The sequence below is a fragment of the Vidua chalybeata genome, chromosome 5 (genome assembly GCF_026979565.1).
Source record: "Vidua chalybeata isolate OUT-0048 chromosome 5, bVidCha1 merged haplotype, whole genome shotgun sequence".
Lineage (NCBI taxonomy): Eukaryota > Metazoa > Chordata > Aves > Passeriformes > Viduidae > Vidua > Vidua chalybeata.
Window position 1 is genome coordinate 30,060,001 of NC_071534.1, and position 27,190 is coordinate 30,087,190.

Here is a 27,190-nt window from a genome sequence, read left to right on the forward strand (position 1 = left end):
CAGTGACAGGGTAAGAGCCAGGGCAGCACCAACACACTACACTAGACTCACCTGGCATTTAATCCTGCCAGAAGTTACCTCAAATGTCCAGCTAGAAGTTTAACTGAAAAAATAAATTACCCTGAAAATTGGGGCATTCTCTATGGTTAGAATAAAAAACAGGGAAGAAGAAAGTGTCTCAAATTCCAAGTGCAATTTGGCTAACTTAAATAAATTTATGCACCCTTGTTCCAGGGTTAGCCTGGCTTAATCTTTCAGTTTTACTTATATGCTTTGAACACTGGAATCTATTTTGTCAGATATTTAAGACAAGATTCTTTGCTTACCCAAACATCCCACAGTCTAGCTAACTTTGTGATGAATCTGACAATAGGTTACTATGTCATGGCTTGCTATTTCATTTATTATAAAATAATAAATGTTCCTTATTATTTATTTTGAGTCAGAGTAACTTCAAAAGATCATAAGAAGTATTAATTTAATACTTTGCATATTTTGTTGTCAATCTGTTGTCATAATTTGATGTTAATCAATCTGTTGTCCTAACTTGATGGTTAAACTTGCTCTAAAAATATCCCCAGTGATCTACAGTTAAAGGGCAGTGACAATGGTAGTAAATTCTCCCAACACAACATCAAACTTAATGGAGGCTGCTGGCATCACACGCATGGTTAAGAAGAAGAAACAATCTTATCATAAATAAAATTGCAAACCATGGCATAAAACATATGCAAAACACATGCAACTGTGGCATGAAAAGGTAACTCATGGTTCATGAGAGAGCAGGGCTGTGATTGATTTCTTCTTTGTTGTACAGAAAGAATTAATATTAGCCATGTTCAATTTGCATTTGTGTCATTTGTAAGAAGGAAGGTCTTATCTCATCTTACCTGAGTCCTTGCACAAAGGAAACCTGACTGGCAGTGAAGTGGGGAGTGGGGAGGTGATGCCTGTTCTAAGCACTTTGAAATGCAAAAGCTGTTAAGTGTAGCCTGCTTTCAAACAAGCTGGCTCTCAGAACTGCAATTTTCTTCAAAGGAAATTGCTTGGCTTTTCTTCACCTAAGCTCCATGTAAGTAAGCAAGCAAGCTGATAGAATACTTGCTCACTGAAGAAAAAGATTCCACCTGCTTCTATTAATTAATAACAATATGAACAGCAAAAGCATGAATGACAACCACAGCATTTGCACACTTTTGTGTACAAAAGCCCTGACTCAGCACACTGGTGTCACACACAGCTGTTAAGCTTGGGATTGCCCATTTCTCATGCACAAGTCCAAATTCTTGTTTATTGTGTTTGCTCTTCCACCTGAATCTAGTAGCTCTAGAGATGGAAAGAACTTAGGAAATGCTTGCAGGTGAGCAGCAGTATCTGATTTCTATAGGTTACAGCTATTGGCATGAACACAAGACACTCACTAGAGTTTAAAGGGGTCCTTTGAACACTGGAAGGGACTGGAAGGGACATGGAAAGGACGTCAGGAAAGGAAGAAACCATTTACTCACCACAGTCATGTAATGGAGCATGCGGCCATCCACCTTCCCCTCATCAAACTGGGTCTTATACTGGGGCAGGCCAATGTCATCCAACCACCCTAGGGCAGGACAGACACTCCTGTTAAGAGTGGCAGCCACGTTACCCAGCACCACTTAATGTTCCCATCCTCAGCACTCCAAATTAGCCACTGTTAGGGACCCCTTTTACTGCTTCAGCATGCAGTAAAATCTTACTGGTAACCCAGTGGTAATCCAGTTTTCCATGGTTGTTCTCCTCTTCAGATCCCAGTGCCTGCAGAGCAAGCTGGAGCTTCTTCCTATGCAAAGGGTGCTTTATCCCAAGCTCCTGTGAAAGGAAGAAAAACAGTAAATCTAGAATAAAATCTGTTTTATTCCTCCCTCTGCTGAGTGACAAAGGGCTTCTGAGAGTCACACTTACACAGCATTGCTGGTGACCTGGCAGGTGCATTTTGTTTTTGCTGAATTTCAGCATCATTTTAGCACACATTCAGCACTAGGGAAAGGCCCACTTACTGGGGTGGGTTAGTTTCACAGTGTAGCAGATTAATTTCAATGAGTGATGGATTCCAAATTGCATTAAAATGTTGGCCACAATATTCTCATACCAGGCTAAAAAAAGCCCCAAAGTATAATAAAAATGTTAGCATTCAAAAAAATACTTGCTGGGATTAATTCATCCTCTCCCACTTAGGCAGGTAAAGTTAAAATAATTATTTAGTTCAGAGCACAGGAATGTCCCAGGAATTACTGAAATTCATTAATGCTTCCAAATGCATAACATTATTCCCCAGTTTAGTTACAAGTGCAGCCATTCCAGGATCTCTTTAATCCCATTTTCACTTCCAGGAGTGCCTGCTGGTTATTGCTACCTCTGATAACACTATTATGAGCCATTATGTTCATAATACACTTCTCCTATTCCAGTTGTAGTGTAACTATCCAATTGAGAAAACAGGCTTAGTATTTGGTGAGGAGAGCGATTTTTTAGAAGCTGAAAATTCAAACTTGAGCAAATACTATGGATTAAACGTGTAAATTGGATAAATTTCTTCTGTGTTTCTCATTTTTAAAAATAGAGAAGTGATTCTGCAACAATTAAAGGCAGAGACAATCATTCCTCTTTGTATAAAATGGACAAAAAATACAATCAAAACAAAATAGCACCTTTTTACACCCTTCTCACAAAGGCATAAAATAACTGTAGCACATATGAGAGCTAATGAAGCAGGGCTACAAACCCATACGATGATGAGGCAGTCTCACATGCATATTTTTATAGGGTGCTACAGTCAATTGATGTGTCCATGCTTAATGAAGCATTACATTTCTACAAAGCCTCAGATAAAAAGAAATGGATTTGGCATCACTGCAAGTGACAGTATTTTGAAAACTCATCTAGTTTATATTTTTTACTAGGTGCACTTTACAGACCTTTACAGATTTACATGCAAAGAAATGGTGGTGGTTTTTTTTTTTTTGGTACCTTTATTTGAAAGGAGTGTTTCTGGTATTCCTCACCTTTTCCAGATCCTGCTGAGAAGCCTGCAGAAGTGTTTGCCCAGACAATATCCAGTGCCTGCCATTACTGATGTAAGAGCCAAGCCCTTGGTCCTGGAGCCAGTTGCAAACCTGCTCCTTGGTCCACTTTGCGAATGGCATGTCCAGCTCACTGCGGGAGATGTTACCCAAGAAAGACTGATAAATCCTGAGCTTCCAAACTCCTGTTCTCACAAATAATGAGAAAACCAAAAGCTAAGCCTAATTAATATCTTGTGGGAGCTGGGACAATCTCTGAGCGGGAACCATCATCATGATGAAGTGCTGGGCGCTGCTGATCTGTTGCCACTGTCACAATAAACATGGCTTCCTATAATCCTACTGAAAAGAGCCACCTCTGCTGCCTAGCATGGCTACAGCTCTGGAGTGAGACTGGAGTGAGACTTTCTCCTTTAATCCCTGGAAGTGCAGCAGGAAAGGCACAGAAGGAGTATCTGTCACTGCCACATGAGGGCTCACGTGCTGCCTCAGGGCCCCATCCTGCAAAGGTGACAGCCCAGCAGCAGGACCCCACCACCCAGACCACCTCAACACTGCAGGGACCCTCTCTCAGAGGAGGAATTGGCCTGGATCTGCCTGGTTTGAATCAGACAGGAAAGAGGACGTTTCATTTTGGCACTGCCCTCCTCCTTTGGACACCATGCTTGGCCGGAGCCGCCGGATCCAAGCACATTGGCCCCACTGGTGTCTTACCTGTGGGACTGCCCCAGGTCCCGAGACCAGCCCAGCCGGGGCCCTGCAGTGGCTCTTGTCCCTCCCCTTTTGAACTCTGTCTCAGACATGTCATCTGGGTTGAAGGTGGTGGACTGACTTCTTTTCAGCCTAAAGAAAGCAAGCACATGCACATTTGGCTAAGAAAAAGGCCTGCCCCCAGCCCACTCCCAAATACCACATGGGCTGCTCTCAGGATGTTAAACTATGGAGCCACATGCCAGCAGGGGAGAAAAGAAGGTGTGTCCCCAGCAAACCCCTGCCCAAGCCCCAACTCTGGAGAATGGTCGTCTCTCACCTTCCAAACAGCTTCTTGATCCCCCTGGCCTTTTTCCTGGAATCTGGAGAAGGTGGTGTCATCTGCAGACTATCTGCTTCTGTTGGGCGAGGGGGCAAGCCAGCCAGATCCAAGTGGTCTGTAGATCCCTTCTCTGTTTCAGCTGTTTGAAAGCAAAAGTTTTGTCAAGACCCTCTTGTGCAAGACTGTACAGACATGCTCCCAACCTTGGGAATGATTCCTGCTAAATTACTGACAGCCACCATGTCAAGAAAGTAGGACAAAGAGGGATGGGAAAATCCATGAGAAACGCTACATGTTCCTCCTTCATGGGCCTGGCTGGGAATGCTCCAAGGCAATGCTCTGCTTCAGTTAAGTGCCTTGCACCCAAGGTGGGAAAATCCACCTTGTGAATCAAGCAGTGAATTAAATCCCAAATTTACTCTTCCTCAGGGAGTGCTCCTACAGTGCTTTCACATACAGAGCCAAGGCACGTGTGTGCCCAGAAACAATTCAGGGCAGTGGCAGGGAACTAAACCAGAAGTCCCCAAAGCACAGAAAGCCAAGTAACTTCCCTGCAGATATCCCTCCCAATAAGCTGTAGTATTTCATTCCCTGGCCAGGAAATTCCAGCAATAAAACTCCTGCCCCAGAAGGAGGTCCCTCTTCCCCTCACTTCTTCAAACTGGAATATTTTGTTCCTCCTCAGAGGAACACCATGGAGTTTAGGCTCTGTCTGAACTGTATCTTCTGAGTGAACAAAACATCTCTGATCAGAGACCCTCAACATTACCACCACTGTAAAAGCATTAAATCATTGATCTGTAACTAATTTCCATGGCAACAAACCTGAGGGCTCTTGTCCCCTAAGGGGAAGTTGCCACAAAAGCTAAACTATTAAAGGAAAAAACAATTTAAAGATCATTTAAAAAGAAAACTAAGAGAATTGCAGTATCTACTAGACTACATAAGCAGAGATGTGTCAGCAAGTGCCAGATAGCTGAATAAAACTACCACGTGGAGTTTACGCCAGTTGCTTGCTGGGGAAGAGTGAGAGCACGAGCTTGTTCAGCTGAAGCAGCTGTGGCAAGGCAGTCAAGCCTGGAATGACTTGCAGCATCATTTAATATAGCTCTGTAATTAAATGACCATCACTTGTGTTTGAAATGGACTTTCAGACTTCCAGGAGAAAAGTAAACAATGCATCAAGGCAGAGCTTATATTGCTGGGACACGTGGTCTCAAGCCACAGAGTTAATGCTGAGATGGCCACAGAAGTGCCATGACCAGCAACAAACTCTAGGCTTTGCCAGTGTAACCTTCTGCTGGGCAAACTTTGGATGGTTCAGCCAGAATACCTATGAACATGTCCCATTTTCCACCTTGTCAAACCTTGCAGCAAAGCAACAAGGTCACACAAAAGATCATTTCCACGCACTTTGGTTTGGCTACTATTGAACACAGGGATCCTGCCAGTGAGAGAGACAGCACTAACATCGAACCAGGCTGTGGCATTCGTGAGTTTTGCTTTATTTGTAGAAGGTAAAGTGAAAAAAACAAAAAACATGGAAATGGCATTCTAGAGAGAGAACACCAGGACAAGGTTGGGTGCATTAGTAGCAGAGATTTGCGGGAATTGTGCTGTTTGCTCCTCATACCTGGCTCCTTTTCATGCACTGACACAACCCTGTAGAACAGATAACATTTAGGGGGCCATGTGAGAAAAAGAGAGGGTCCAGAGCACTTAGTCTCTTTGCCACCCTGCGTGGCTGTACCAGCACCCTACTGACACAGCTCTGCTTCCTAAGGCAGGTCTCACCTGCCCTTGCCAGAACCACCCAGGGAATGCTCACATCACAAGACTGGCTTTTATTTTACTGTGTGAATGGCTCCTTCCCCATCTGCCCCAATTATTTCTCATTTGTTTTATTGTATCATAAATACAACTACATCTAGAAGAGGAATTACACATGCTTTCCCTCAGAACTCCCTTAAATGAATGCATGGGAAATACAGCTCATTCCTTACTGCACCACCCTTCAAACTCTTCCAGTGGATCCGGGACAGGTGGCAGCACACAGGTAACTACTAAGCATCACCAGTTCTCACCTGTTACCTCGGTCTGTGGTAACTTTGTGCTCAAAGTTACAGCAAAAGTCTCTGCAAATTGACCCGCAATCTCTCATTAGTAGCAGCTACTCAGGAACAGCACAGCTGACTTTTAGCAGAGGGCAGATGTTACATGAAAACTCCTTTTAGTGATGGGCAGAAGCTCCAATGCAGAGCTCTGGTGCCTGGCTGTGGTTTGGGAAGAGAGTGGCCACAGCCAGCTGTTAGCAGCAGTCAGGGCACAGGGCTGGCACGGGCAGACATGCAGGATTACTGTACCTAAAGTAGGTGCACTGGCACTTCGACTGCGATCTTCAGATATCCACACAAGGCACAAACCCACACGCAGCACAACGGGAGAGAACACGCAGAGGCACAAGATCAAACACAATTCAAAACTCACGGCGACACAGTATGGGACAAAAGGAGAGAGTGATGGGAGACACAAGCGCCACACGAATGCTGAATTCACACGGGATTAGGAGCACCAAGGCACTGGGAAACTCCCTTCCACAACAAAGGAGTGGAACAGAACTCTGTGATGGGGAGGGAAAAACGGCATTGCAGTCACTTCAGTGGAAGGAAGCCATCTGCTCCAGGACCCACTGCTCCTGTGAAGTGGCAAATACCTGGACAGCAGCTTTACAGATGGAAGCACTGAAAACTGGATAACATAAGTAACTTACTCAAAGTCACAGCACCCTGATTTAGATGGCCTATCTTCCACTCCTTTATGGCAGCCACAAGTACTGCGCTTTGTTAGGCAAATAAATTTCAGGACAACACAATGGATTACACAAAAGCAAAGATGAAATAAACCAAAGTGAAGAGTCTTACCCTCAGAATAGACTGTACATCTATTCCAAGTAAGCTAGCAACTTCCCAGGCCATATGTCACAGGCAAATATGGGCAGCATATTATCAATATGTAGGTATGCTACTTGCTTTGAACAAAAATCTAAAATTCTCTTGGAGTAAGTAACAAAGCAGAAGCTATCCCCCTTCAGGCTTCTGAAATAGAGAGCTAAATTCCTGAATCTCATGCAAGAGAAAAACAAAAACCTCAGATGTCTGGCAGATCTGATGCAGAGATTCACTGGATGCTTAAACTGGATCAGTGGAAAGACTGCTAGAGCAGAGCAGTAAATGTAAGTAGAATTCCAGTTAATGGCAACAGCGACTTCTGCATTAAGCAGAACATTTTGTTTATTTCTTCATCATATGCAAATGTCACCAAATGACAATAACAAAATAATCCCCCCACCAACACTACAGGTAAAAAATCAATGTGAGCTTGAATGACTTGCCAATCCTGTTCCTGTTGTCACCACCTCTTTTGCAAGGCTGCTTAAGTACAAAAAAGGGAGAAAGACTAAGTGCTGCTGTCCTATTTCTGTATATCTGAAAATCTTATGAAAGATAAACCAAGGATGACCCAGGGGGAAAAAAAGCCCACAAATCCCATGTGTGGACTACTGCCAGACAGCATCAAGCCCCTACAAGGTCCCAGGGGAGATACCACAGCAGAGTCTGAACCACATCAAATATTTCCTTACATCAGTGATTTTCTTTCCTTGCTGTTTGGTATTTTCCAAACATTCTACTGTCAGAAGTGCCACCAAGTCACAGTGAGACTAAGGCTGGCTTTCCTGCTTCTTAAGGCAGTTACAGCTGTTGTTAAGATGCTTCAAAATGCACAGAATCTGAATGCAGAGGCACAGTACCTACCCAGATTGGGGGCACTTGCAGTCCTCTTGTTATTTTTTATCTTGAAAAAGCCTCGGCCAAAGGAAGATCTGACTTTGCGGGTGCCAAAACTGTCCTCGTCACCTGTGCCACCGTGAGAAGGAGACTTGGGAGGGAGGGTTGCAAAATTATTGCCTTCCACAGGAGGTTTAACCTGCTTGAATCAGGGAAAGAAAGAGTCAATATAAGGGAATTGCAGAAGGCCTTTTGCGAGCCTGCAAAGTGATTGCTGGCAGATAAGCTGGGAAGTCCTTCTTTATCACGACAAGAACACAGAATGTAAAAGCCATAATGAAAAATATAAACAAGATCTTAATTTGAATAAGTTGTCCTGGTTTGGGCTGGGATGGAGTTAACTTTTTCTTAGTTCAAGGCTGTGTAAGGCTTCAGCGCTGTGTTTTGGATTTAGTAGGGAATAATGTGGATACCACTGGGATGTTTGGGTTGTTGCTGAGCAGTGCTTGCCCTGAATCAAGGACTTTCCATTTTCCCACGCTCTGCCAGCAAGGAAGTGCACAAGAAGTTGGGATGGAGCATGTCCAGGACAGCTGACCTGAGTTACCAAAGGAATATTCCATACCACAGAATTCCATGCCCAGTATATAAACTTGGGGGAGGTTACTGGGAAGGGGAGCCAATCATATTTTGGAGATGGGCTGGACATTGGCCAGTGGGGAATGAACAATAGTATTGTGGTGTATCACTTGTCTTTTTTGGGTTTTTTCTCTCTCTCTCTTCCTCTCCCTATTATTATTATTATTATTATTATTATTGTTGTTGTTGTTGTTGTTGTTATTTTACTTTGCTTCAATTATTAAACTGTTCATATCTCAACCCCCAAGTTCTATCTTTTCTTTTGTTGATTCTCCTCCCTATCCCACTGGGGCAGGGAGGGGGACCAGCTGTGGGGTCCTTTGCTGTCAGCTGGGATTAAACCCTGACACAGGTTCAGGATCCAGGATTACTATCACTACCTGCTAAGAGTAAATTGTGTTCTTTAAAATGTTCCTCAATTTCTGTAAGGCTGACTTAAAAGTATGGAAAAGCCAAAAACAAAGTTCTGCAAGGCTTTGAACTTCTCCAGCTTTCCAGGGTCTCTGTCTCCCCCACTGGCAGCTGTAGGGGCAGTAAGTGGGAAGCAGAGAGACAACACCCCACAGTACACTGGTTTTCTGCCAAGTGTCAGAGAGCTCTTTCTGTCTGTCACTGCTCTGCAATTTCTTAATTAATGGATTAATTGACTGTGTCCACTGCCAAAGCAAAGAGGAAATTACAGATCAAGCAAGGAGTATAAATGCCAAGAGAGATAGCAGACACTCCAGTTAGCCAATTTAAAGCAGTACTTTATCCTTGCCAGCTGTTTCACTGTCTCTTTGAAAGAAGGAAGCAAAACCTTTCACAGCCCAAATACAATCCTTTGGCTTTTGCTGAATCAATACAGCATTCATCCTATGAGTGGTATCTGAAGTCTGTCACCTCTGCTCAGGTGTTCCTAGAGGTAAGAACTGCAAGATGTAGCCTTAAGGTACCACAGGGTGACTGTTCTGCAATGACAGGCTTTTCAGAAACACATTTGCTACTCACAGAAAACAACTGAGAAACCCAAAGGTTTTTAAAGAGACACGAATCAAAGATAATTACAGAGTCAGTAAAACGCTTAATGGTTATCTTTGCTAATTATCTAGTGGGGGAAAAACATTAGCTTAGCTGGTAACCTTGAGCTCAATCAGACCAGAAAATACTCCATGTGTGAGGAGGCAAGGAGGTGCTGAGGACTGAGCAGTGCCACTGATGGTGACAGCCACCAGAGACTCCTCCCTGTCCTGTCTGCAGGACTTCCATTTCCCCTCTGGACCTGCATGTGGCAATTCCACACCTCCCAGCCTGCCAACACCTTTTCACTGCCCGTTTTTCTCCAAGGACACATCACCATACACAGACATTACCTCTGCTGGCTTCTGTGCACAGTCTCTGTCCTGTTTGGGAAAGATTAAGACATTGAAAAAGTCATGGTTTATAGCCAGTATTCAATTCATTATGATTACCCCCAGTTAAGTTCTGACAGAAATACCCTTCCCTGACTGTTCCTTTTCCCCAAAATAAATCTCTTCAGAGCTGTATTTCACACAGATTAAGCCTTGCTTGCTTTGAGGTCAGTGAGCTGACATGGAAATAGAGTTGCTTTGGATCACTTTGTGAAGGATTAGCTGTGCACATGATTAGTGACACACAGAATATTAAGGCACTCAACAGGCAGAGCTGCCTGAGGGGACCCAGAGCAGGAACCAAATGGGGTAGAAGCCAAGTAGATAAAACATCCACAGCCTCTACTTCTGTCTGTCCAAACAAACAAAAAATCAAAGATCCCCAACCCATGAACTCCAGCTCTTATCAGATTCTGGTGACATTTTCAGTCCTGTCAGCCTCCCCCCTACACTGCAAGGCAAGGAGGTATCAGGGAATTCAGGAGCTTCCTGGAGTTCAGGCTGTCACAAAAGAGCACATGAATTGCACTGATTTGATTGCATTGCTAGAGATTAGCTGCTTTTGATCTTCCACAGAAACCTAAACTGAAGCTATCCCCAGACATCAAACAGCTCTGTATTCTGTTTCTGACTACCTAACACATACTCAGCCCAGATTTATTTTACAGTGCATTGTCGCCCTGATTTTTTAAGATTTTCTAAAGCCTTCTAAGTTTACATTCTTGTAGAAAACTTTCTCACGCAACTTTCTGTAAACAACCTATTGTTTTGCATTCCTTCATAGAGGCAGAGAAATTTGATGTATTGGTAGTTTGTCTAGTGTCGTTGGAGAGGTGGCACGTTCACCCTCCAATCCACTGACACCTTTTGAGAACTATAAATTATTAGAGTCAAAGGAAATAAATTAGTCTCTTCATTGTGACCATAGCTGTGGTACATCGTTTTTCCTTGTGTCCTCTAGTAACAGGGCATTAATTACATGGCCTCCCAAAATTATTCACCTTAAACACAGGTAGGAAGTGGTGGTGGGAGTTATTTTTTTCTTGTCTTAAATCAGAAAAGCATATCCAGTAAAAAAAATCCCACCTCATTATCTGAGCAAAAACACAGCAAGAGAGTCTCAGGTAAAAGCCTCATACAAAGAAGAAAAAAAAGCACCTGTGTTTTCAAGGACAGATTTTCTTCTTTACTAGAATGTGGAAGATGTCATGTGTGTGTGACCACTGCCAACACAAGGAACTCTGCTCTGACTCAGAATTTCTCAGAAGGCAACACAACACCCACAGTGTCACAACAGAGATGTCACACCTATGTGCAAGGAGATGGGAGGAAGTAAGAGACCAAACCTACCACTTCAGATGCCTCTTTCCTCAAACTGCTCAGACTGCTGGACTTCTGCAATGTGGAAATTCTGAAACAATAACATAAAACCCAAGCTCAGTTATTAGAATTAAACTTGCTAAGATAAAGACACTCAAAGGAATCAGCTTTAAAGACAGAATTATAATACATGATGAGATATACTAAACCCAATGATATTTTGAATTAAGATGCAGTAATCAGTGCAGTAAATGCAGTAATCAGAGCCCATGTAATTTAATGAGATACTGCAAGAATTTCCACACTGGAATAATTGCTGCTTTAGGGAATATGGATATGTGGCAGAAACTAAAATTATTTTCTCATTGTAGTCAGCTGATCACATTCTCCTCACTATCAAAAGAAAAAAGCAAACCATGTGTGCATGCACTGTGGAAAACTATACATTTCAAAGAATATTTACAGTCTACCACCAAATTAGAGATGCTTCACAATGTAACAGGAAGTACCATGTGCCCAGATAAAGCATTGGAAAATAATGATCATGCAAGCATGGGACATGAGCAGACACCTACCATCACCCAATATCATCTTGGCTAGAATTAACTGACCTATTTACATAGGTATGTAAAATAAAGGGGGTGCTTAGTGGGGGTTCAAGTTGGCCATCACATTTAAATATGTCCCCTGAACAGATCTGATGACACTTACACTGGACTATCACACAGATGAGTTTCAGGAGAGGAGCCTGTTGATCTTCCTTCACTGTAAAAACAAAAAAGATATGAAAAAAGGCTGAGACAGAAATCCTATGATCTCAGCCTGCTTTAATTCTGTTTTCACTTCAGCTGTTATGGTACTAACACATGGCAAATTTTCCCCGCTATGGTAGCAAGCCTTGTAAAAGGTAAAGGACAAAGGTGAGCTCAAGAGCCCCAGGAAAGACAACTCTCAGTGTAAGATGATGACAATACTGAACTATTCAGCTTCAATAAATGCAGAGGTTCCAGCAGGGTCTGCAGCAGAACAAGGAGAGGAGGTCACCATCTCCTGGTCACCACCCACAGCACAGGGCACTTTGCTGCAGTTCATTGCTTGCTTTAGATTTTTCCAAGAGGAGACACAGGTAAAATCCCTGCTGCTGATGGCTTGAGCTGCATGAGGAATATGCACAGCAAAAACTGAGCAAAGCTGGGCTTCTGGACAGGATCCTTTCCTCAGCTGGAACTGGAAAAATCACACATCAAATTGAGCTTGCACTGATGCTTCACATTGAGATCGAAAAAGATTGATTGAGATTGAAAAAGATTGATTGTTTCAAGTCAACAACATCTCCTTGCCTCTGGATTCTTAGTGTTAGATACTTTTTAAGATAAAGCCAGGGTTTTGGACCCAGAAGAAAAAAAAAGTCAAGCACAGTGTTTGTTGAGCTGTGAGTCTGGGGTGCTTTTCTGTACTCCCTGCAGTGACAGTGCAGGACTGCAGGGATTGGGTTTCCTCCCAGGACAAGGAGGGTGCAGGATTAGAAATGGTGGTGAAAGGTGACAGCCGCTCCTCACCCAGCAGCTGTCACTGGTTCCTGGGTGCCACAGCTCAGCCACAGCCCCAGGCTGCAGCCATACATCCCTTGGGTTTCCTCCCCTCCTCAGCTTAGAGCTGGAAGCCCTTTTGTCCTGGCAGTGCCTTACAACCAACTTTAGCAGCTGTGCAGAATGTCTGAGCACAAATCACCAGGGCTGGCAGAGCCAGCCAGATTTCCATGATACAAACCTAGACAAAAATAATGATTTTATGGCCTTCATGTATTAGATCAGCTTCCCTCTCCTTCTGCTCATTCCTTCTGAAGCAGCTGGTACAGACCATGAGTGCTGCTACAACAGCAACCAAACCAGCCCATGCTTACTCAGGATTTAATCAATGCTTAAATCCTGGAACATTAGCTTGGTTTGCTGCAGCTAGCCAAGGGACTCCTAGCCTTGTTTACCTGGCTAATGACTTGGTAATTCAGTGACTGACAGATTATTGCTCTCCTTAAATGTCATAGAATATTGGATTTACAATTGAAAAATACACAGAAACCATAATACCTCATTTCACTTGCAGGATCTGGCCTAGGGTGTGTTTTCAGTCTCTCTGCAATAGTTTCTGAGCTCTTAGATGCTGATGAAAAGGAAGGGATTGAAATCTGTAAAATGCTGGTGTGGATCTGTAAGGAATTCTGAAAAGAAGGAAGAATATGTGTTACAATCTTCTGAGCTGAAATTAAGCAATCATAAATGAAAAAAGAGTAACAGATAAACCATGAAGAAAAGGATCTGAAATAAGGTTTCAAAAGTGATTTTTTCCATATTCTAATAGAATTATTTGCTCCTTGAAAGATGGCACTGCAGATAAAACATGAATCATTGCATAGCTAAGCTAAAGCATAGACAAAAATCTCACAAGTCTTGCAAGACTGCCTGCTAAATGTGTCTCTACCACAGACACCATGAAGGCTTGTCCATTTTTCAGCTTTAATCCTGTCCTCAGAGACTTAGAGAATACAAAAAAGCTGCTAAACATTTGATTTAATTCCATTTCCTTCATAGTGTGTTCTTGCTGTTTAAGTCAAGACCCTGCTCTGACTCAGAGCTTAGAGAAGAGATCTATAGTTTTTGTACTGGAAAGTCTGATTGTAAAAATCAGAGATTGAACCACAAACTACATAACATTTAACTGAATGGATGCAATTATGATTGCATCCTCTTAAATACGACAAGATATATTTAGTAAGTCCCAACATATTTACTTCAGGTTCATGCCAAAGGAAATGTAGCTCCTAAAACAGCAACATTTGATAAGAAAAATAATTTCTATGACTAATAGAAATAGCTGTATTTATCATGAGAACAGATCTAAATGACTTATTCTATCTCCTGATCCCATTTGTGGATTAAGAAAAATAAGTTTAATTGAAATTCCTCAGCAGCTTTCACAAGAAAACTGCTTTCCCCAAAAGGATATGAGACATTACAAAAAACTGTGAAACCCAGAAAAAAATCTTTTCAGAAACTTGAGTTTTGTCATCTGCAATATGAATCCAGCACAAGCCAGTGTTTTCAAGGAACGATGGTATTAAATAAAGCAAAAACAAACAAACAAACAAACAAACAAACAAAAACCCCAACAACCTACCTCTTCATGAATATTCACGTTGAACTCATCATGGATTGGAGACACAGTTACTGGGGTTGGGGATGGGCTTTTCTCTGGGTCAGTCAGACTTGGTGTGTCCAATAAACCCGTGGAAACAGACCCTGAATTCAAATCTTCACTTTCACTTTCCTTGCCTGAAGGGAGAGAACATGGAAACTTGTTGGTTTTACAACCCTTGCTCCCACACAAGCTGCAGCCAGCGTGCTCAGTTATGGGCCAAAACTGGAAGGATTTGATTGCTGGGGTTTTTTAGGACAGACTACAACAGGAGAAAGGGAGTCATGGCTAAGTGTCACTTCCCAATTCAACCATCACAACACAGCAGGGTTGGAACAGAGGGAGGTCAAAAAGCCCAGCAAATACCCTCAGGGCATTTAGTGGCATCAGTTTCAACAAGCTGAATAAACTGGAGTACTTAATTCCTGTCTGTTCTGGAATTTTGTTCTAAATACTTTGTTTCCCTTAATTTACTATGGAAAAGTAAGAAGGTCCAGTCTCACTGAAACTTGATAGCCCTGAAAAGATGTCTCTGTGGTATCTTCAACGTACCCTTGAAAAATGGAAAAATGAAGCCCACTGCTCAGGAGTCTGTCACCAGCCTGGAAGTGACCACATCAGGTCTGCAGCCTGCCACAAACTGAGTGTGTCTCATTCAGGTAGTGCTGAAGCCCACACCAGTGTCTGCATCCTCTGCTCCTTCCACCCTGGATGCTCCTGAGCTGCCTCAGTGCTACCAAAAGGCTTGGACTGGTTGTGAAAGACAACCAATACTTTCTAAAAGGTGAGCAGAAATTCAGTGCTCGTTGCCAAAACACAAACAAAAGGCAAACACAAACTGAAGGAAAACACAAACCTAAGTCTGTTCACAGCAAAAACCTCTCTTGCCCATTTGTCACTGCCTGAAATCTCTGTCCATGCTCCATGAAGTGACCATGGAGCAGAGTTCCCAGAGAATCAAAGTCTGTTCTAACACCCTCCTGTGCTTGAAGGCACAGCCCTGCAAGAAAGTTTAAAAATTGCTCCCCCTCCAACACTCAGCATGGTGTGAATCCAACACAACAAAGATACATATTTTGCTTCCTCACTCTTGTTGGGCTGTTGACAATCTTCACCCTCTGAAGGGGTCTGGAAACCTTCACCAGTCTTAAAATATATGGAACGGGCCATTACATGTTGTAATATAGATACAGCTCCTGCTTCAGTCACACGGTTAAGCTCACCACCACAACACACCTGGAGTTTAAATGACAGCAGAGTTGCTTTTTTTTTTTTTTTTTTGGTTGTACAATACCTTTTTTACCTTGAGCCAGTATCACCATGTCTTGGACTTTCTTGTACCTATTCAGAGACTGCTGAAGCTCTTCTATCTTCCGATCCTAAAATGAAAGGAAGTTGTGACTGTGCTTCCTCCCCCAGAAATAAGAAGTACAAATACTAGATCCTTTAGTTTAACTGGCTGTGAGACTAAAAATGGGAAATGAAACTATCATCTGGTTAATCACCAGAACTGTCCCAGCCTTGAAAGTAGATTTCAGCTCCCTTATTAAGTCAAAGGTAGAGCATAATAAATTTGCCATATACAAAGGATTTAGGGCTTTGGTGATCAAAAGAAAACATCCTACAAAATATACATGCATTTGAAAGCATAAAACCATGTATGAAAATAATTCATACTTCACAGAAAAGACCTTTTGGAAACACAGCCTGTGATCTTGCACTTGTATGGAGATCTTTAAATTTGCAGAACACAGTGCAAATTAACAACACTGAACTTAATAAAACAACAGTGTAAGGACTCTGAACAGATCCTGTGCACATGCGCAGAGCTCATAAATGCTTATAGCCCCTGAAAGGCACTGCAGTGCTTCTGACTGCAGAAAATCATCGATTTGTACAAATCTGATTTTTCTGACTGCAGAAAATCATTGATGCTTAAAAATCTGGTTTTTAGGTGAATTGTGAAAAGCTCACACGTGAAGGTTTTCTTAGATATTTAAATCAATCTGATGAATGATTACTGAAAAAATAATGACTTTGCTACCTTCTCTTCATTTGCTGCCATTAGAGATTCTACCGCCGCCTTCATTTTCTGTACCTCTATATCTAAAAACACAATACAGTTCTCCAAGTCAATTTAAATAAGAGTGTAAGGAAGTAAGAAAAACAAAAAATCAAGAAGCAACTCAGGAATATCTGAAAGTAGATTCACATAGTTACAAAACATAAGCCACTTAAATTCTTTTTTAGATGCAAACACAAAGAAGGAAGCTATTTTTCTTTAAAACCTCTTCTCTGACATTTTTATCAAGGAAATGATGAAATCTAGGAAATTTCCTTCCTCCCCCACCCCTCTCCAAGCCTTAGAAGAATGGAAAACTCAAGAGTAAAACTACTGCTAGACTTTCACTATCTCCATCTTTAAAATAACCAAATACTTGCAAAACAAGAAGTTCAAAATAAACAATATACTACATTTGGAATGCAATAAAACACATCCTCAGAACAACAGTCAATGACCACCCCAAAACCACTCAACAAAGCCAGGGGATTAATGGATGTGATGAAGGAAGCACTGTGCAGTGATGCTCACCCCTAATTCAGCATGGATGGAGCAATGAGGAGGGCACAGTGGAATGACACAGGTGTTTGCTGTGACGAGCAGTCATGCTGGAATATTACATGGCAGTTCAGGCCTGGGAAAGGTTCCTAACACAGACAACATCTATAATCCTTATTTACCAAGAAGTATAAAGACATGGGGACATGTATACTCTGGAGGTGTTCTGGGCTAGGAATACAAAAAGAATGGAAATAATCTCCATTTTTTCTTAAAGATCTACCTTGCATGAATGAGGTAAAAGTCAAATTTCACTACAAATGTAGGCAGGTGGCCAAACTGGCAGGCAGAAAAGCCCTGTTTCAACTTCCTAAAAATTCATGGAAAGCAAACAGAGCAGGAAGAACATTCTCCTTCTTAATGAAATACAAGAAGAAAAGAAGCTGCCTGGCTGGCTTTCTAGATGAAAGACATTTAGACACATCGTTGCAGTGATTTTCCCTCAGTTATGCTGGCTGAAAATCTGGTTTGCTGGATTGCAACTGCATTTCACTGAGAGGCAATTGCTTTGTGAGCCTTCTTGAGACCCAATCTTCCTTTATCTATCAGATTTTCTTCAGAAAACTTTGTGTTAAGTGTGATGTACTCACCCTTGTTCTCCAGTTTTACTCTAAGTGTAACTAAGGGTTATAGATGATGCAACCTAACAATGTTTGTTAAAGCAGTTTTGCAAACACATGCAGAAAGCTATTCCGAAAAGCACTTCTGGAATGCAAATGCTCATGGAAAGACACCAGGAACCTTACTTTTATCTTTGAGCTTCTTTTTACAACTTTCATCTGCGCGGGGAAAACCCATTGGATTGGAAATTAGCATGAAGGTTATGACACGAAATAACTTTTAAGACATTATTGATACTTTCTGAGTCAACTTTTTCTCACTTCATTCAGCTAATGAGGGAGATAATTTGTTATCTGGAAGCAGCATTTTTTAGTATCAGTCCAAGGCAGATAAAACATGTTTCATCACAGCAAAAGATCTGCTGAGCTACACTGAAAACCATAAAGCTGAGAACCAGAGGGTAATAAGAGTTCAAGTAGCTCCCCAGGGAAAAAAAGCCCTATATAAGTAGTCATGAATGCAATGAAGTCAGACCCTGTTCACGTTTAAATGTTCTTTAAAAAAAATGGAATCACAGCTCATTGTGATCATTTTTAGTGATCTTAGGCAGTGGTTTTGAAAACACCATTTCACGAAATAAAATGTGACAATCTACACACAGCATATTCCTCCTTAGGTCAGGGGAGGAGACTAATCTCTTGTGCATTTCTTTTTCTAAAAAACATACTTTAAAAGCACAATCTTAAAATCAGCAACAACTATCAGTAAGATATATTTAGAATTGAAATTGCATCAGGTCAAAAATCTGTGGAAAATTTCTGTGATGTTTTAACAAAAAAGTTCTGCTTTTAAATAAGTCCTCAATCTAAGATTCCCTCAAATAAATACTAATAGTTTCTTCTTTACAAGCCAATAAAAGAATTACCCAACATGTAAAATTTTTGTGCTTATTCAAACCTAATTAAGATTTAGACTTAATGAGCACACAAATCCAGAATCAATCCTTGATTTCACCTACTCACAGCTAGGTCCACATCATACTTTGCTCAGCAGTATGGCTTTTCCCCTTCCTTAAAGGGGAAAGGAAGTTTCCTTTTCAACACAATGTTTTTGGAGCATTTGTAGAAAGTAGTTTAAAAATTTCTCAGCCATTATAAACTGTATATTTTGAGGCTCCATGCAAGCCATGTAAGGAGCTAATTAGGGATTTTTTTGGTCTTGTTTTAATTTGACCAAGACCTTGCTGTGACAGAAAGTTTAGCACTTGCATAATCAACAGCCTCTAAATATGTTTCAAGAGGTAAACATCAAGACAAAGTTCAGGAAAATTCAAGCTTTTATCACTTATTTCCTGTACAAGGAAACATGACCTCAGATGAAGTGACTGAGGAGGACACAGTGACAGTCTCCTTCTTTCTTACCTCTGTCCAGTATTTCAATCCCTTCTCCTTTCAGCTTGGAAACCAATTTTTCATGCAACCTTTTCACCTCTGCTTCCTTCTGCTCTAGTTTGTCCTTCAGAGCTGACAGCTCATCCTGTAAAGACACAGAGCCACTGAGTGACAGCTTCCACAGGCAGATGAGATGTTTCCACAATTCCCTCCTAGGAAGCACAGTAGACAGGTCCTCAGCTGGTAGAAGTGACTGGGGGCCCCTGACATTTAACACTGGCTGAGGATGCATTGACTAAAGTGACTCTGAACATCCCAACAGACTTCTGAGCCCACAACAGAGCAAAATCAGGGGCTCTGTGGTCTGAAATTGTTGGTCTAGTGTATAATTGAAAAGAAACTTCACACCAAAATATAAAGATGAAAGAGCAAAATGGGGAAAAAAAACTAAACAGTTTTCTTATTTGTTTAACCTTGCAGAGATAGAAAAAAAATGCAGGTGAAAAGGCTGAATGCTAACATTTCCATACATTGTTTTGGTATTTATAGGGCATTTTGCATGTTCAAAGCCAAACAATTCTGAAACTCTGCTTATACTAGGCTGAGGAAAGTTTCAGAAATAACCACTGCTTCTGTGGAAGAAAAATTTCACAACACCAGCAAGCACATGGACACATACTGGAAAGCAGTTCAGACAATAACGTGGTACCTCTGCCACAGTTTGGGTTTGCTGATCAAGCATTAGGAAAGAAAGCTTGGAGCTGAGATTCTTGGGAATAAGACAGATGGTGTTTGGGGGAGTTGGGGTGTATTAGAAAAATGCTGTCAAATTTTAACTTAGATCTAACCATCTGCACTAGCAAGTGACTGGCACAGACCCATGCATGTAACTTTTTAAAACTTGAGTCAAATCCTACCCAGTTTAGTAACATGTTTCTTTGATGTCCGAGGATATCATGTGCAACAGCATCATCAAGACAGGACCCTCACTGCAACTGTACCCAACACCAAAAATTTAATTTCTTCAGTTTGTAAACAAAGCAAAACAAGGCAAGACTCATCATTTTGGCACTTATAGCTTCTAAATTATGTTTCAAATCCTTAATGGAATAAACCAAACTAGAATAGTGTGGTTTAGGTATTTTCCTGAGCTACCCTCAGATATCTGTTGCAAATACATAGTGATGTTTGCAACCCAAACTATGGCCCAGCTATGGAATCTCCTGAAATTGGTTCCTGTTTGCTCTAAAGCGTCATTAAAAAAAAAAATATATCAATCTTAAAATTGTCAAGAAATCAAAGCTTTTTCCACAAGAGTGGCTGGGGAATAACGACAATTCTCCAGTGCTCCAGGTTGGCACTGATTATGATGGGATTTCTGCCAATGTAAGATCCGTGTTACTCCAAAACAAGATCATTTCTTTGTCACTTGAGAAGCTGCTGTTATATCCACAGGCAACTAGAGCTGCATGTGGTTGTCAATGTGCATTTCTTTCCCTGAATTAGAAGTATAATATGCAAATTTACATGTGGGAGAGGGGACAGTATAAAAGAATCACTGTTTCCCAGATAGTTTTCATGAATACATTTTCTATAAAAGGGTGATAAAAAGTTCTGTTTGAATAATGGATGTAAGCTACAGATGAGGCAATCTTCCCTTGGAAGGGGGAGTGATTTTAACCCAAGTCGAATGCCATTATGTGTAACCTACGCAAGGTTCAGAGCAGGAAAATCCTCTCCCCTGCAATATAAAAGCTGTTTACAAGGAATATTTACATAAAGAGCTTTCCACATTTAAGGAGGAAGGGCACACTGCATATCGACACACAGCAATTAATGAAGAACAGAGCATGACAGCACAATGCAGGACAGACCAGTAAAGGGTGGGAACATGAAGGATTCAAAACAACCCAGCATTATCCAGAAACTACCACACCTTTAGCATCTGGCTTTTTTGCTCCATCCGCTGCTTTTCATACTGCATCTGACCCACTTTGATTTTCATGCTAGAAAGTTTGGCCATTAAAGACTGGTAACAGAGACAGAGGAGTGAGAGGAAACTAAAGGTAGAAAAGAGACAAGGCTAAATGGCAAAGAGAAGTTAGACACTTAGAGAAACAGGCTGCTAGAAGTACTTAGGTGAATGCTTTCACTTCAGAAGTGGTTTATTTTTAGCACATTTAGGAGAAAATACATGCTGTTTTTAACAGCTGTGGCATACACCTTACATACTGCAACTAGTATTTCTTGACATACATGCAAAATAAAGGTCTAAACAGGTAATACATTTATTGTTAACAGCATGGTACGTTACCCTTCATAAAAAACAATGCTCAAACTGAAAACCACAGCATGAAATTTGGGAATAGCCTCTCCTGCTAAGTGAGAACCATGGAACTCCAGGATCTGAGAGTGCTCAAGATTTTGCAGAGTGCAGGCAAGGATTACGGAAAAGAGTGAATTCCTTAAACCTGATTTACACTTATGTCTGCCTCTTCCCCTCAGCCTCACTTACTTTGGTTGTTTTCAGTTTTTTCTCATACTGGAGTCTCTCATTGTCCATTTCTCCCACCCTCAACCGCAATTCGTTTATTTCCTGGATCAAATCCTGAGTGGAGGGAAAAAGACAACCAGAAACAACAAAGAACTTCAGTAAACAAAACAGAAGGATAGCTATGACTGTAATAACAAGAAAAGCAGGCATAAAAGGAACTCAGTACACAAAACCACACCACCCAAATCCATCACTAGGTCAAGCAACTCAGAACTTCCTTAATATCCAGGGACCGAGTTTCTCAGTTTCTGTGTTACTGCACCAAATGTAAGAGGGTGGAGGACAAAGGGGAACATAAATTGAAGTTATGTTCCCTGTGCTGAGGGCCAGGAAAGGCCTCCTGCTTCTCTGTTCAATTGTCTGGAGCCCAATACTAAGGATGGGCAATGGAAAACAGTGGCAGACATCCTTCAGCACTTAGAAGCCACATCCTCCCCTCTGCTGTCCCTCCTACCCCAGCCTCACCAGCCATCACCTGCTTTTTCAAAATATGAAGTGATGACACTGTAAAACCTGTGTTTCCACCACTTACAATAGCCCTCTCACTGAGGGCTGAACAGAAGAGCCACCACAGGTTTCTACAAGCAAAGGCACCTGTGTTTAAGCATCAATGGCACCACTGCATCTGGGCTTTCCAAATTCAGCCTGGCTTGGAAGAAACTCGGAGCCAGCAAAAATTCACATCAGAGCTCTTTAGGAGACCATCTTGACCTCCTGGCCATCCTGATGGATCCTGCCAGGTTTGGGGGTCACACCTGAGTGTCCCCAGCCCCCTTGGTTAAACAAACCCAGAGTCTGACTTCTCCACCAAGCCTCCTCATCCTCTAGGTCAGAGAATGGTTTGGGTTGGGAGGGGCCTTAAAGCCCATCCAGTTCCACCCCCTGCCATAAGCAGGGACACCTTCCACTATCCCAGGTTGCTCAGAGCCCTGTCCAACCTGGCCTTGGACACATCCAGGGATAGGACAGCCACAGCTTCTCTGAAAAACCTGTGCCAGGACTTCAGCACCCTAAAATAAGGAATTTTTATGGTCCTTATGTTTGCTTTCCTTCCTACATCTGAGGCAAACCCTATCCATGTCAAGCAATGCTGTACATTGAGCTAACTGGTTTTCAGAGCTAACAGTATAATTAATAGAGATTTATATTTATAAATTAACAAGCCAGCAGCTGACATTTAGAGGGTATTCATGGGTCCCTGATAACACCTGCCTTCCAATCCCACACCACACTTCCTAAGCTTACAAGCCTCTGGTTGTTATTTTGTGCTTAATGAACCTGATGCTAAGAGAGCAGCATCTGTATTTCTTCAGAAAGATCCAGGTTCAGTTCTCAAAACTATAAGTGAAAATACAGAACATTTTAATGCTGTTAGTAATTACTATTTCTAATCTTGACTTTCTAATTCAGGTATACCTGAAATTCCTCAACAATTGATTTGTTTGGGGGTTTTCTCGCCTGCAGCATGATCCAATGTCAAAATATGCTGTGTGGAACTCACTGCTGAGGCTGTTCTCCACATATTTGTCATTTGAACTATGTGACTTTTAAAATACTCAGTGTGACACAGAAAACAGAACAATCTTGCAACCAGATTGGAGGTGATGGTGGATAAATCACAAATAATTCCCTGTGAGTCAGTTTTACCCTCTGGCTGCTGCTTCAAAGGCCTAGTCTGGCTATGGACTCCTTCCCAAATAAACTCCCTCACAAGGTATTTTCTTACATAAACTCAGCCCAACTCAGACCACCCATGTTACTCAAGGAAAATAATGCTGGTGTCTGCTGAGAAAGTGGAAATACTGGAATAATTCAAAGAAGAGAACAATTACAAATCTCTATTAAGTACACAATTAGCTTTGAAAAAGCTGTGTGTTTGTGAACATCTAGACAGCAAATCCTAGAGCACAAAGATCTAGTGAGGCATCTGTTTAGACAAAGAATGGGGAATATGAGTAACCAACAAAGCTGGAATGGGAAGTTGCAATGACAGACATAAGTAACAAATGGATAATATGAAGGATTTAATCAGAATGGTAATTCTGTAGCTGCACAAGTTGTCAGACATCAAATTTTTTCTTTTCCCTAAATAAAACCAGAAGCAATATTCATAGTTTTGCTTTCCTAGTCTGGGTGTGAATCTTTTTCCATTTCAATCACTCCACATAAATGCCATAATGTGTTTTAGGGTCAAATATTTTAAATATTCATTTAAATACTCAGTTCTTCTAAAATAATTTATAAACAGCAATATAATTAGATCAACACTGAATAAAATACTGCATACTTCTGAATAAGTACTGCCTCCAAAATATCTCTTATAGATTTTGTAAGGGCTGAGACCCTCCAATTAATTAGATATTCATATTTTCACAGAATCAAATGGAAATTAAGATATGATATCCCTTCCAGCATTTAAGCTGAAGTGTTTTGACAGCTATAAAGTGTTGAAATAAAGAAGAAACAATCTAATAATATATATCATACTATTCTGGATTATTCTGGATTTCAAATGGAGGGAGATTATTCTGGATTTCAAATGGAGGGAGAAACATTTTAGTAATAGTTCATTAGTTCTGGCGTAAATATCCTTATATAAACCCATATAGTCCCCAATTACAGTAACTACATTAGTTAATTACAGTAACTAAATTTTATTTAATTTTTTTTTATTTAAATAAAATTTAGGTTATTTTTATCAAAGGCATTTAGTGTATTTCAAAGTATTTCAAAGAGGAAGGACATCATAAAAGATAAGCCTCCTGCACAGAGATTACAGATTTGTAGTTTGTGGTGTACTCCCCACACTGGAACCATTTTTCTGGGAACCTGTAGCTCCATGTCCACCTTCTTGGTATGCTGAGCTGCGCTATGAAGTTATGGAGAGACTGCAGTTCAGGGGGGAAACAAAGAAAGAGGGAATCCAGGAGGACTCGACAATATTCAGTAAAAATAAGGATAGAAATAGAGAAAGCAAATCACTGAAAGCCCAGTCATGTTTGTTAGCACTTCTGGAAAGCAGAAGAAACCACAGGGTGTTTGCAAATTAAGATACACAGAACCTAGGCCGGAAAGCACCTGCTCCCTGTGGTCATCTGGACCAAGCCTTGCCTCTCCACAGCCATGTACTGCTGCTGCCAGCTCGTTTATCCCTCCTTTAGGCTGCTTAGAGTAACTGTCAGCCCACAGAGAGTTATTTGCTGTGTGCTGTAATTCATGAACGAGCCGAGCTCTGTGTGGGCAGAGTCCCAGGAGAGCTGTGAGAGCAGCCAGCTCTTACACACACCTCCCACGGTTGCAGGAGGCCTTCAGTGATTCCCTCCACCCTTCCCCCTGCCAATTTCTCCAGCAATGCACGCACAGAGCTCGTCTGCACTGCAAAATCAGCTGCTTTGAAGGCAGTGCTGTGATCCTGTCACATAACACCTGTTACCAACTGGAGGGAAAGGTAACAGGAGGCAACAGGAATCCATCCCAGAGCTTGGCAGTGCCCAGGGAAAGGTGCTGCACTGCAGGAATAAACACTGCTATCACTACCTAAAGAATCACTTCCAAACCTGGAAGTGATACAAGTCATTAGTTTTCAACCTGTGGATTTCTTTGGGTGTGCAGATTGCTTCAGACAGGCCCAAAAAGCAATCCAAAAGCAAGACTGATTTTGTTTTTCTGCTTGCAATACAAGTGAAGAATGGTGCTTTACTGGAAACTGAGCAGTTGGGAAACCACTGGCAGAAGTGGAAATGGCAATTTTGTGTCCTGTCATGGCAATACGGCTTCTTTCCTTCTAGAAACAAATGACACTTGGATCATCCACAACCATAACAAACACCTGACATTTCAGCTCAGTTGTGAATCCAGAACTGGAAATTTTGTTCTGCTTCATAGGCAGACTCTGAGGTATTTCTGATACAGGCTCTATCATCCTGTAAGGACAGCTAAGCTGATACTTGGGCTTTCCTGGGTTTGCCCACCTGCTTTGAGCCTTTCTGGTTTCCAACATGAGCGAGGTTCAGCTACACAGACCTGCAGCTCAGAGGGAAATGCCTCAGGAGAGCATTGCCAGGGATGGCAGCTCCAACTGGCTCTGTTCCCCCCTGCCTCTGGTTCTGGGCTCCCATAAGGCTGGGATCTGAAGTCAGGCTTCCCAACAGCCCCACAGCGAGTCAGCTCACTCTCTGTTAGCAACCCCAAAAGTTCTGTTACTGTGCAGGGTCTCTGCACATGGGTGCTTTTTGTACTTGCCTCAAACATGCCTTACTCAGAAGGTGGCAGTTTTATGCGGGGTCACAAGAGTGCAGTATGTTCATGATTTCATTTAAATCCAACCTAAATCCATCCCTCCTGAGACCTGATAGCCAGAATCAAAAACTGCCTTTGGAAATCTTCCTTAGTAAAACCAAAATTTAACAAAGAGGACACTTTTTACTTTAAAAGGAACATGTTCTAACCTTAAAGATGAGCCCCCTTTCTTGCCTGACAAAAAAGAAAGTAAGTCTCAGAAAACATTCAGGTAATGTGAAGACACAGCTTTCACAATTTATCTTGTTGGGGTTTACTCACCTCTGTGTCTCTGAATCTGTCCTCAAAGTCCAACCTATCCTTCTCTACAGATGTAAGCTTTAATTTCAGAGTGGAAATCTCTGCCATAAGATCCAGCTTCTGAGTTTCAAGGGTTGTTCTACTTAAAAGCTCCTGATTCAAGATAAAGAGGAAGAGAATAAAATTATTTACCCAAGGGGAAGAAACCAGTAATTTATTTTGACAGCTAAAGGTCTCCATCATGGAGAATAGCATCACCCTCATCTTTGCACTATGTGAAGCCCTGAAACACAGCTATTATCCATCTGACAGATTCCAGGCACCTAGGATACATCTGGGATCACAGGGGCACTAGCACGGGCTGGCTGCCAGGACAAGAAAAAAGCCTGTCTGTCACCACAGTGGCTCTGGGCAGCAGGGAGCTGTGAGGGGAATCCACCCATCCTGCCAGAGGCTTTAATCTAAGGCTCTTGGAAGTTCAGTGGGGAAGGACTCAAAGGAGGGCAGAACTGGATTCCTGCAGCATAAAGCAGCACTGACATTAAGTACAGAGACTTGAAAGCCAATGTGGTAGAAAATGATCCCTTAGTTAAGAGACATCAAGGGCTACAACACCTTGGAGGGCACTGCTCTCACCAAAGTTTGTTAAGACAGAAGGAAGACAAGACAGCAAGACAGACATGGAGCTGTGAAATACCTGCTGCAGCATCTCCTCTGTGGCATTCAGCTTCTCTCTGTGCTCCTCCAGGCAGAACTCCAGATCCCGGATCTTTTCTCCTTGGGCCTCCACCTGGTCTGTAAGCACACTTACCTGGACAGCAGGAAAAAAGGCATGCATGTTTAATACCTTGCATTTGTGCCATATGTGTCAGCTGAAGAACTGCAGGTGAGCAACAGTGCTGGTTGGGCCAAAGATTAACTACGACCATGTAGGGTGGAAGAGGAGGAGGAGGAGCAGAGCTCTGCAGTGGACACACCATTTGGCAAAGGACACAGGAGAGGAGGGAAGGCTCTCACCTCACACTTACTAGAATTTCAGCCAAAGTTCTGGCACATACATTGCAATTCTGCAACTCCCCTCCTCACTGGAGGTTTTCACAAAGGGTGGC

At 41.9% G+C, this 27,190-nt stretch overlaps 1 protein-coding gene across 8 annotated transcripts in view; it reads right to left on the reverse strand.

The window, feature by feature from the left end:
• Positions 1-27,190, reverse strand: part of PPFIBP1 (PPFIA binding protein 1) — a 102,729-nt gene that overhangs the window by 6,506 nt on the left and 69,033 nt on the right. The window contains exons 6-25 of one of the 8 annotated variants that reach the window (XM_053942229.1): positions 26,779-26,892; positions 26,103-26,234; positions 21,504-21,596; positions 20,925-21,017; positions 19,019-19,133; positions 17,783-17,815; positions 16,461-16,522; positions 15,720-15,795; positions 14,399-14,553; positions 13,312-13,442; positions 11,936-11,989; positions 11,255-11,315; positions 9,866-9,895; positions 7,902-8,076; positions 6,453-6,485; positions 4,087-4,228; positions 3,771-3,899; positions 3,039-3,189; positions 1,734-1,845; positions 1,509-1,597 (exon numbers count right to left, since the gene is read on the reverse strand). In XM_053942229.1, the coding sequence (XP_053798204.1) occupies positions 1,509-1,597; positions 1,734-1,845; positions 3,039-3,189; positions 3,771-3,899; positions 4,087-4,228; positions 6,453-6,485; positions 7,902-8,076; positions 9,866-9,895; positions 11,255-11,315; positions 11,936-11,989; positions 13,312-13,442; positions 14,399-14,553; positions 15,720-15,795; positions 16,461-16,522; positions 17,783-17,815; positions 19,019-19,133; positions 20,925-21,017; positions 21,504-21,596; positions 26,103-26,234; positions 26,779-26,892 (1,980 nt within the window). Of the gene's footprint in view, positions 1-1,508; positions 1,598-1,733; positions 1,846-3,038; positions 3,190-3,770; positions 3,900-4,086; positions 4,229-6,452; positions 6,486-7,901; positions 8,077-9,865; positions 9,896-11,254; positions 11,316-11,935; positions 11,990-13,311; positions 13,443-14,398; positions 14,554-15,710; positions 15,796-16,460; positions 16,523-17,782; positions 17,816-19,018; positions 19,134-20,924; positions 21,018-21,503; positions 21,597-26,102; positions 26,235-26,778; positions 26,893-27,190 lie in introns of all 8 variants that reach the window. The other 7 variants (XM_053942232.1, XM_053942234.1, XM_053942230.1 and 4 more) reach the window with 7 other exon arrangements.